Here is a 12,109-nt window from a genome sequence, read left to right as displayed (position 1 = left end):
ATTACTTTGTTAATTTGGTTCTTATTTTTATCCTATCAATGGAATGTAATATACACAATAAACAGAATTTTCATTAAAACTACAAATTTTTTTCATCAACTTCAGAATTTTTTTTTTTTTATAATTTTATTTATTTTTCCCCCAAAGCCCCAGTAGATAGTTGTATGTCACAGTTGCACATCCTTCTAGTTGCTGTATGTGGGACGCGGCCTCAGCATGGCCGGAGAAGCAGTGCGTCGGTGCGCGCCAGGGATCCGGGCCCGGGCCGCCAGCAGCGGAGCGCCAGCACTTATCCGCTAAGCCGCGGGGCCGGCCCAGCAACTTCAGAATGTTAGTAGGGGTCTAATATATAGGAAACAGAGCTCCGTGCTAATAGCAGCAGCAGCAACAACAACAATAACAGATTCAAGCCATTATATTGAGAATTTATGAGATTCAGAATTGCAGATGAGGCAAATATAATTATACGCCAGAAATTAATGTTGAACTTGGTGAATATTGCACAATGTTTTCTCTTCTGGTTGTCTGGTCATAAACCTGAACATAGGTGGAAGATAGCTGAAAGAGAAAAGGGCTTCCTCTGGATGACTAAGTCCCAGGGAAGTCTAGTTTTATCATCCTCATCTTTCCATAACTCTGTGTGTGTGGGTGATTCTCACACTGAGAAACTTTCTCTTTTTACATGCCTGCATCTTCCAGGGAGACTTAAGAGAAGTGCCTTCAATGACAGATGGGATAAAATGCCTTCAGTGACTAAATACATGTTAAATCAGTGAATGAGTAAATAAATATAAACACTTGTGAACAAAGGAGACACTGAGTGATTAAGTACATTCAATATAACATCAAGTCTCTGGGTTACTCAAGTAGTGTCAAATGTCTGAAACAAACTTGCATTAATATCATGTTAGTTTCAGTTTTTATTAATCATATGCTTATGTCAATTGAATTAAGCAAATAAGTTCTCTAATTTCTAGTGAGATCACCTTATATTTTAATTCTTTATTTTAAATCAAACAAATGACATTTATTTTACTGTTTGTAGCCTTTTTATCATTGACTTGAAAACTACTGTTTGGCAATGTATTGACTGTCACCTGATGTCATATAAAATCACACACTTTTTATTGGAAACAAACATGTTCACTAACCACACACACAAAACAATTTGACTGTGTCATAGATTAAGTTCCTCATTTGGTCTTAGCTCACCAATAGAAAGAAATTTCTATTTTTCTTGTGACAGAAAAAAATACATAAAGAATTTTAGCATTAACATGTAAAGTAAGCAGTGTGTTTCTCTCTCTCTTTCTCTCCCTCCCTCTATATATATATATACACATATTAATACATTTTTTCTACATAATTTAGCAAAGCTTTATTGAGTCCAAGGAACTATTAGATGTGTCCATATAAGATCTTATTAAGCTCGTAGAACAACCCTGTAAAGTAACTGTTAGATGTTGAAAAATTAAGACTGCAACACGGATATCGTTAAATTTACAAATTATAGACCTTCCTTTCCTAAATCAACTTTATATTTTCTAAGAGTAACTCTGTAACTAAGAGTAACTCTATAACTCTAGAGAAGTTTCTAAGTATATGATTTTGGGCCCAATAATAGACTGGGGTAAAAGATGGCATATTTCAGGAGGAATCTCTTCAAAAATCTTTCCAGATATCTTTTGGATTGCTACCAATTCCATACAATTGTGAATTCTGAATTTTTGTATTAGTGTCTGTCAGTTCTATTAAAAAAAGAAAATTGTATATAAATTCTCAATTAACTTGAAGTCATTAAATATTTGCTTTCCATCTGTTGCTCTCTCATGATTGGAGTCTAACTCAATTTTGATTATTAGGTCTTTAGACTTGAATCCTTCTCTAACTTCTATTATTGTTATCCAGCAGGTAAGTCAAGGGCCTGAGTTGATAAAATGGCTGAGAACAATTTCACTGAGGTGACTCTCTTCATCCTCTTTGGATTCACAAATCGCCCCGAAATACAAGTGAGCCTTTTCTTGATGTTTATCTTTATTTGTCTGTTCACTGTTTTGGGGAACCTCGGACTAATCATGCTAATCAGGATTGACTTTCACCTTCACACATCTATGTACTTTTTTCTTAGCAATTTAGCATTCACTGATGTATTTTATTCCTCTACTGTAACACCCAAGGCACTGGTAAATTTCCCATCTGATCAGAAAACCATCTCCTTTGTTGGCTGCTTTGTTCAAATATACTTTTTTGTGGGTTTGGTGTGTAGTGAATGTTTTCTTCTGGGATCAATGGCCTATGACCGCTATGTAGCAATCTGCAATCCCTTACTGTATTCAATGGTTATGTCCCAGAAAGTGTGTAACTGGCTGGGTATAATGCCGTATATGATAGGCTTTACAAATTCTCTGATATCCACCAGTGTGATAAGCAGTTTGTCATTCTGTGACTTCAGCATCAATCATTTCTTCTGTGACACCACAGGTCTTTTGGCCCTGTCCTGTGTAGATGCATTCAGCACAGAAATGGTGATCTTTGTTTTCGCTGGGTTCACTCTTCTTAGTTCTCTCCTCATCATCACAGTCACTTACATTGCCATCATCTCAGCCATCCTGAGGATCCCGTCTGCAGCAGGCAGACAGAAGGCATTTTCCACCTGTGCATCCCATCTCATGGGTGTAACTGTCTTCCATGGTTCCCTGATTTTTACATATTCGCAGCCTGATAACACATCCTCTCTGAGCAAGGCACAGGTGGCATCTATCTTCTATAGCATTGTCATTCCAATGCTGAATCCACTGATCTATAGTCTGAGGAAGAAAGATGTAAAAAATGCTCTCCTGAGAATCATACACAGAAAACCTTTTCCATGACAAATCTATGCTTGTTACAATTAAAACAAACCTGGATGCTTTCAGGCATTCAATTGCTCCAACAATTAGGAAAATAGTAGAGTAAACTCAAAAGGCATAACACAAACTAAATGATAACTTAGAGTCTTGAAATTTGGGAGGTGAATTATTACTTTATTCGTCTATGTGGAATACTGATCTTCGTATTAAGAGTTCAGTTCAGTACATAAATTATTCAGACATAGACACCCACACGTAAGTAAAGAGGCATCTGACCAGTGACTGAATCCACCCTGAACATCTTTGTGTGATCACACCATCATACTGAAACATACTAAACAATTATTAAATGGACTTTTCATATGGTTTGACATTCTGCTTTCTCAACCATCAAAAAATTGAAAGTAGAAAATTAGTAGATTGAGAGATTATGACTCTTAAATGTTATTAACAAGAAATGGTAGCTGCTAGCCTGAGAGCAAAGGGAAGAGTACAGAAGTAACAAAAGCAAATATAAGCCACAGAGGGAAGGGTGGGGGATTGAGGTCATTTCAGTGAGAGGCAAAGACTAATGAAGTCAACCGACATCAGGGAGTATAGAGAAATCTCTGGGTAATGTGGATTCGTTTTGCCATAAAAGTTAAAATTTTGATCATTTATCTAGGAAACATGATCTTAAATTACATAGGAAAGTGGTGTGTTTATGAAGTGAAGTATATTTTCCATCAAAAACAGCACTTTATTTTCTACAAAACCGTAATGTGCCTCCCTAAATTCAAAGGCCTCATAAACTTTAAATGTGTGCGCATGTGTGTGTGTAGATAAATGAAGCACTAGCTGTACCACAATTCCTGAGTCATTTTGGAGGTGTATATAGAGATTCTCATTTCTCCAAATCAGGCAGAAAGACTTTGTTAAGTCTATAGTATTACAAGGAGACTCTGGGTTTTCGTTTTATCTTTCCTTGAAAAGAAACTTTAATGTAAACGTTGTTTAAAGAACTCTCCCAGTCATTGTTACAAAATGACCCCCTGGAAAAGATGTATCCCTCAATAATGTTATTACCATGAATGAATCACTGAGTAGAAATCAGAGGAGTTAGGCAATCTTATTTAAAATGTATATTGAAAGGAACTGAAGACTACTTTGATGAGGTGCTGTTAAAAGACAATGTATGTGTTTATAATATTTCTCTTTCTCCATCAAGATTGTAAGGTCTTTGAGAGGGGTTTACTTATTCCTATTTGTGCTCTCACAGCATCTAGCAAATGTGTTACATACAAAATGTGTGAGTAAATATTTTATTTGCTTTTTGTTTCTTGCGAAAGGCCAGTGATGAACTCATTAAGGGCAAGGAGTAAGCCACCTTACCCATGTTTGTATCTTTCTTTGGTGTTTGGACGATTGTGTGCATATTGGCATTCAAAAAATATTAGTTTAGTTGAAAATTCTATTTCTAGAATTGTTCAAAAACATTTCTTACTTATATGTTAAAAATGGTGTGGCAATTAACAGATATATTCCTTTAAAAATGATGTTTTCCTAAATGATTAGAATATGGAATTAAGGATACACAGAATTATACATTGTATATATGATTTTAAATAATTGGACTCTATTGGTTAGGCATTCTCATATATCACACATCACAAACAAACGTCCTATAAAGAGAGTCAGTCTTCAGCCTTGGGAGTGGCTGAAAGTACCTCATGTGCAGAGATCTGCATGTGTATATGTATATATTTGGTTTTTAGATTTCTAATTTTCTTCTCTGATCTATATTACTGGGGTCTGGCTCCTGCAGACATCATTGTACAATATAATATTTTACATTATAAACTATTATCAGTGACAACTTATGAAACACACTCTGCATTATTTTAGGGACATATTGAGAGTATTGCCTTTCTCACCACTCATTCCCTTTTATTAAGCCTTCACGAGATTTTTTTCCTTCTAAGCACAGTGTCTGAAGGAGATTGGTTCCTCTGAAGATTTCTCAGAATCATCATTGAGAACTATTAAACTGATTATATTTCCTTTATTTTTCTCTTTGTACGAGGATTTTCATTCATGTGTTCTAAATACAATGCTCATTTTTTTTTTTACTTGTGTGAAACATCATGACCTTTGCACATTATTTTTATTTACCCTGGTTCTAATTGTATGTATTATTTTTATTTTCACTTGCATTGAATATGTATTCGTGTATAGATAATTCAAGACTTAATCTTTAGTATTAATAAAATGACTTATCTAACTGTTCTTTTTAAGTTGTTAATGTTTTCTTCCTGGCCTGTTTCTAGGAGCAGAAACATGCCACACTTTTCTTGCTCACCATAAGCAGTAGTAATATATTTTATTTGTCCAAAGTTATGATTAAATGTCTATATATATTTTTCAATATTCTCTTCGTATTTGTCCCTCCTATATCTCCCATCCTTCTCTCTTCTAGATGCTCTTTCTGTAACTTCCCTCTAGACCCGGTGATACACATTTTTCCAGAATGGGCTTTGAATACTTTTGCCTTTTCTTCTGTATTCTTTCTACTGGACTCTCCCAGAACTTTGACCAATCCAGATGATCAACACCATAGTATTTGTGACTGTGTCCCAGAAGTGATCATAGTATGTGAAATTTGCCAAATACCTTCTTCTTTTACTATGCTGAAAAAAGACATTCAATTTAAAATGTTTGATGTGTCAGTCTTCAAAATAAAGACACAGTTTTTTTTTTCCTGTCTGTTAAATCTGTGGTGCCTTTGTAATGTTCCTGTGAACCATCTGTATTCTTTGAGTTTACATTCTATTTCACCACCTTTCAGATACGTTTTCCATCAAAATTTTTTAAAAAGTTTATTTTTCTTAACTTGTTTTATTTTCAAGAAGTATCGCAGGGATTCCTGAAGAACAATTATTCAATGAAAATAAAATAAATTGAATGAAATTGACTTTGATATCATATAGAGTCAGACTCACACTCACGCCCATACACAAAGATTAAAGGTCCATTCAGAAATGAATTGCAAATTATTACTTGATAATTGGAGAAAGTAGTGTAGAAAAAGTTAAGATTTTGCACATGATATTTGCCTTTCAAAATATGGATGTGGGGGGATGGGTAGAGAAGATATCTAATAATAGCTAGTAAAAGTTACTTGTTTGTAGGAGACATTTTAAAGGGAAATCTCCATTTGTAAGGATGTCTCGCACTCAGTACCAGGAAGAGGAGGATGACTAAACCTCTAGAACTCTTATCAGTGGGGAAGACATGGATTTAAATCTGCATAAGGATCATACCCTTCTTTACTGTGCTTTTCCTAGTAACCTTATATAAGTGGTCCCCTCCCCCCAACATCTTCTTTTGCGTTTAGTTGGAGGTGGTATTTAAGGTGGTGGCTTGGGTCATTTTGGGGAGTTACTGTTTTCCTGGGTATCTCTCATGTATACAGGAGGCATACATGTTATTAAACTTGTGTTTGGTTTTCTCCTATTAATCTGTTTTTTATTACAGGGGTCTCAGTCAAGAACCTAGAAGAGTAGATGGAAAATTTGTATTTTTCCACTCTCACAAATCTAATAAAGTAGGGGAAATAAAATGATAAAACTTAGGTAACAGTTAATAAATTGGAAAGCAAAAAATTATTGAACAGCATTTATTCCAAAAACGACAAAAGAGCTATTCTTTCATGAGTCAAGGAAGAAGGAAATTAAAAAAAAAATAGCTAGAATAATCCAGAAGAGAGAGAGAGAGAAATATATATATATATAGCAAGCATAGTTTAAACTATAATGAGCTAGGGAGTGGAAATTTATCATCATTAAATCAAATGAGATTTAAAACCTCTGATCAGACTTTGGTTTCTGCTGTGACAACAAATGGTACAAAATTAGCCCTGAAATCATAAACAACACTAAATGTGAACAAAATGGGTTTCAGTGTTGGGAAAATATTGAGCAAGAAAAACTTGCTCCTGATAATTTTGCAATCACGAGGCCCACTGAGGTGGAATTTACCTTGAAGATTGCCGTTAGTCTCTTGTTTGGTTTAACTCCCAAGATTACCTATTGTCAAATAAGTTTGTGCTGGCTTTTTAATCTCCAAATAACCTTGTCTTAGCAGCACTAAATTTTGGATGCCTAGAAGAATTGCCCCTCCAAAGTTCATTGAAGATTTAATAATACAAAAGTAGCTCCTTTATCCACATCAACAAATTATCTCCTGAAATTCTGGAGTAAGAACAGACTTTCCTGTAAAAATTACTTCTAAATGTACATGAAAATTGATTTCATTATCAAAAATTAATGCAAGATTCACAAGAGTATTTTAATCTGATTCTCAGTCTGTCCCTTTTCAGATTCTTCCTTTGCTTCCTCATCTTGGCCAAATAATCCTCAATAAAACATTGCAGCTTTCTTTTCATATTTTAATTTCTTTTCATTCACACTTAAGAAAATATTTGACCTGAATATACACAGAAGTGAGTTTTTGACCACTAAATTAACTAGAAAATGTTTGGTAGTCTTAGTGCTGATTTTGCCCCCCTGCTTTCATTTTTCTTTTACAAAATAAAAAACAAGTATGTTAAAATAGTAAAACAAATTGCAGAAATATTGCTATGTTGATGAATCAAATGACTGTCAAACCAGAATGGAGAGCCTGCACCGCTTTTTCCTTGTGACAACTCAAAATACCTATTTATCATTTAATGAACACTTCTAGAAAAAGTTAGTTATGGGGTACCAGTCAATGTGTAATACATAAAACTGTGGGTTTTATCAAAGGATAATATAGCATTGATCATGGTATATGATGAAATTTTAGTCATAAGATGAAGATTGGATACTGAGTATGGAGTAGACTAATAATTATGCAAATCTATAGGTACGCAAATAAGCATCCTGTGAACAAAAGAAAATAATTGAGAAAATTGACCAAAATGTTCCAACAGTTTTGAATTGTTTTCGTTTTGTTCTTTGAATTTTGTTGAATTCTACATTTTTTCTAATGAATATGTTACTCCTATGAGAGTATCACATTTTTAAATATAAAAATGTTTCATTGTGAAAATGTATCCTTCCATTCCTGATAGTTTCAGTCATAGAGTGATGAAGTATTTCTCTATAAATAGCATCTCCAACACCTCAGTCAAAAATTTAGAGCATCCAAATGAATACCAATCCATCAGGCTCTTCATTGTGTGGCTGCTAAGGGAAAAGAAAACTGTTTTCTCAAAACCTCACATATCTGCATTAGTCCTTGAACATTTGTCCTTGGAAACATGCCCAGCAATCTTCCTTTGAAACTGGTCCCCAGGGATGAGCAAATGTTGCAGTATCATCAGTCCCCTATATATGAAGTGCCCTGGAATTATTAGGATGAGAGTCAAGGCACACTCTGCTCTGCTTACGCTCACAGTAGCTCTCTGATATTCTTTTTAGACATAACTTCCTGGCAAATTTTCCATTTGATTGGGATCTGAACAAAATTTCTGGATTGATTTGTTTTTCCCTCAAAATAAAACAAAAATGAATGCACTAAAATTTACAAAGAATTTATCTCAAAAAATCCAAATATTATATTACAGAGATTTTCGACTCAAATGATTTTCATATTTTATTTGTGAGAACAATTTGAGGTTGAGAAATTTTTAGACAGATGACACTGGAAGACAGTTTTTTTTCATGAACTTTGGCTCACAGTAAGTATTTCTCTCAAAATTACAGGGTTTTAGCTAGGATCAAGTAAAATAGTGGCATTATCAGAAGAGTATGCATACAGGTATCATTTAAACCTTACGCTAAGTAATGTCAGGATTTGCAGAAACAGAAGTATAGAGTTGATAGAATCAGGATCTATAGGCAATGTACATATTTTAGAAATATGATTTTTGGAAGAAATTTGATTTTGAGTGGTCAAGTTAGGAAAACATCATATCTTTTGGAAATTAATACTAACATGTGGTTTATAATTTTAATATATCCTGCTAAGGTTGAAATTTATTTATCATTAGTATTAAATAGTATTGGAAGCAAAAGGAGAGTAAATGATGCATTAAAACTGATCATTGTTTAGTATATATCTAGTATATTTTCTCAGGTTTACTGAAATTAATTATAAACAGGAGTATAGTATTATGAGCATTCATTCTGGAGTCAATCTGTCTTGGTAGAATCACAGAGCAAACATTTAATGGCTCTGACTCTGGATAAGTTATTTAAACTATCCCCTTTTTCTCATCTAAAAACTAACTAATAGTAGCATCTATGGTATAATATTCTTATATGTATTAAATACATTAATAAAGAGAAGCATTTAGAACAGTGTCAGATTTATTCTAATTATGTGATGTTAGCTTTTATTATATCATGTCCAAATATCAATTTATATCTATTTCTATATTTCACAAATTTTTTTCCACCATATTTTGTAAACCATTCATTATCAATTTCTGAAACGTTAAACTAATGTAAATATACCAGGCCATTCATGCTAACACAAATATTCTGAAGTCATTCCTGCTAAGTATCAACTTTGATTTCTCAGCAGTTTAAAGCAGCTGAACACAATGAATAGAAGGACTAATACAGATGTGCCTGACTTCATCCTGATGGGATTGACAGATTCTGAAGAGGTCCAGCTGGTTCTCTTTCTGCTGTTTCTCCTGATGTACCTGATGACTGTGCTGGGGAATGTGGGGATGATATTGATAATCCGCCTGGATCTCCAGCTTCACATCCCCATGTATTTTTTCCTCAGTCACCTGTCATTTCTTGACCTCAGTTACTCAACCGTCATCACACCTAAAACCTTAGAAAACATAGTGACTTCCACCAAGTATATTTCATACATGAGCTGCTTCACCCAGATGTACTTTTTTGTCTTCTTGGGTGCCACTGAATGTTTTCTTCTATCTTCAATGGCCTATGATCGCTATGTAGCTATCTGCGATCCTCTACACTACCCAGTCGTGATGTCTACAAGACTCTGCTGCTCCCTGGTCTTTGGGTCCTATTTGATTGGCTTTACAGACTCCTTTGTCAATGTACTTTGCATGAGCAGGTTGCATTTCTGCAACTCCAGTGTAATCCATCACTTTTTCTGTGACACATCCCCAATTTTAGCCCTGTCCTGTACTGACACACAGGACATCGAAATCATGATATTCATTGTCGCTGGCTCTACCCTAATGGTGTCTCTTCTCACAATATCTGTGTCCTATGTGTCCATTCTGTCTACTATCCTGAAAATTACTTCCACTTCAGGAAAGCGAAAAGCCTTCTCTACTTGTGCCTCCCATCTCCTAGGAGTCGTCATCTTTTATGGCACTATGATTTTTACTTATTTAAAACCAAGTAAGTCCTACTCATTGGGAAAGGATCAAGTGGCTTCTGTTTTCTATACTATTGTGATCCCCATGCTGAATCCACTCATTTATAGTCTTAGGAATAAAGAAGTGAAAAATGCTCTCACTAGAGCTGTGCAGAAGAGAGAGGACCGCAGGCAATTAAAATAACAGTGATGCTAAACTTTTAAGATCATCTTTTCTTCCTTCCCTATAGGGTATCTCCTTGGTCTCTCTCCAAAAACAATTAAATGCTTTAATTTGTTTGTATTTTTGTTAAACCATCCTTTCTTTGACCAAACATAATCTTGGACATTTCCAGGAATATGTCTTTAGAAATCTGTATTGTAATTGGAAACCACATGTTAAACCTATGGTCTAAATATATAATAAATAAATTAATTAATTAATTAATTAATTAATTAATTTAAAAAAATTTTTTGTTTATTGCAGTAACATTGGTTTATAACATTGTATAAATTTCAGGTGTACATCATTATATTTCTATTTCTGCATAGATTACATCGTGTTCACCACCCACATACTAATTACACCCCATCACCATACACATGTGCCGAATTATCCCTTTTGCCCTCCTCCCTACCCCCTTCCCCTCTGGTAACCACCAATCCAATCTCTGTCTCTATGTGTTTGTTTATTGTTGATATATATGTTGTTAAGGGCATTTGATGCCCAAAATGAGACAATATTGTCATCTTTTAAACTATGTGATACAAATTCCCATGCATACTCCAACTTCAGAGAATTTTATTATGGAAATGAGATCCATTTTGGGCACAATGAAACCATTTATTTATTATATAGAGAAGAAACATAGCACACTGATTACAAGCATTTTCTTTGGAACGAAATATTCTGCGATTTAGATTCTAGATCTACTACACTTTTAGCTGTATAACCCTTCATAAGTCACTGAAACGTTAAGCCTCAGTTTCCTCAACTGCACAAGATAAATAATAACACCAGGTCCATAGACTTTTTGTAAAGTTTAAATCAGATGATGGATGTGAAGAATCTAAGGCAGTACTAATAAATTCTGGCCATTGTTATTAGAAGACGTCCATTCCTGAAATATTTTTAATGCACAATGGCTTTTTCTTAAAGAATACTCACTTATGTTTTATAAATTATTTTGGTTAATTTAATTGACAAACACACAAACAGCTAAGGAAAAACTCAGCACTCCACAATTTTGGATTTTGAATGGCTTATATTAACTTGAGAAAATTTGAGTAATATTGAAAAAATTAAGGAGATAAAAATATTGTAACAATTGTTAACAGTTTGATATGTGTTCTTCTAGATCAATAGTTAATGTATGTATGTGCATATATTACATATATAAGCAAAATTTCTGTTGTTTTCTGTGTACTTTTCTGTAGCTTTCTCTATACACGTATAAGCTCAACCTTTGATAATATCATTGAAATCTGTGAGATGAATGTTTTGTTGATACACGAGAAAAATCAAGATTCTCATCTTGTAATGCTTTGGACCTGAAATGTTGTAAATTCATTAAGTTAAAAATTGGCTTTCAGTGATACCTCTTTGGTGGTTATTTGCTGAACATTTTAAAACCGTATCTTCCTGTGATGTGTCAACGAGCTTCAGTAAACTGCTTCTTTGTTGAAATTCTGTGTGTTTTAAAAAAAATCATTGCCTTTCTCTTTATTTCTATTGGTTTATTATGGTCATTAAAAATAAATTCTTGAATTAAATGCTTGACTTATTTGCTTTAAATTTTTTAACAGAGACAAGTTGTAAAGCTAAGAATTGAAATGAATTCAGATTTTGTAGCAACCTGTAAACTGCAGTCAGGTAGAATGCTACAATTTATTTTATTTTTTATTTTTTTCTCTACATAATCTGGAATTACAGTTTTAATTTTCTCTGC

General features: G+C 33.9%; 3 protein-coding genes across 3 annotated transcripts in view; 2 read left to right on the top strand and 1 right to left on the bottom strand.

The window, feature by feature from the left end:
* LOC101407136 (olfactory receptor 5AP2) overlaps nt 1-12,109 on the bottom strand; it is a 508,331-nt gene that overhangs the window by 223,319 nt on the left and 272,903 nt on the right. The window lies entirely within an intron of this gene.
* Nucleotides 1,938-2,870, top strand: LOC101390969 (olfactory receptor 8I2-like). Its single transcript, XM_087423264.1, has one exon. The coding sequence runs from the start codon at nt 1,938-1,940 to the stop codon at nt 2,868-2,870; it is 933 nt and encodes a 310-aa protein (XP_087279390.1).
* On the top strand, nt 9,409-10,567 carry LOC101397398 (olfactory receptor 8H1-like). Its single transcript, XM_004443842.3, has one exon. The coding sequence runs from the start codon at nt 9,418-9,420 to the stop codon at nt 10,363-10,365; it is 948 nt and encodes a 315-aa protein (XP_004443899.2). The 5' UTR covers nt 9,409-9,417; the 3' UTR covers nt 10,366-10,567.

Source organism: Ceratotherium simum, chromosome 34, assembly GCF_057802395.1.
Source record: "Ceratotherium simum simum isolate JZ-2026a chromosome 34, ASM5780239v1, whole genome shotgun sequence".
In the NCBI taxonomy this organism is placed as follows: Eukaryota; Metazoa; Chordata; class Mammalia; order Perissodactyla; family Rhinocerotidae; genus Ceratotherium; species Ceratotherium simum.
Note: the sequence above shows the minus strand (reverse complement) of the source record. Positions and strands in the feature narration are given on the sequence as shown.

What these genes read in the sequence shown, in the direction of transcription:
- LOC101390969 (XM_087423264.1), top strand. Translation starts at nt 1,938, where the DNA reads ATGGCTGAGAACAATTTCACTGAGGTGACTCTCTTCATCCTCTTTGGA.
- LOC101397398 (XM_004443842.3), top strand. Translation starts at nt 9,418, where the DNA reads ATGAATAGAAGGACTAATACAGATGTGCCTGACTTCATCCTGATGGGA.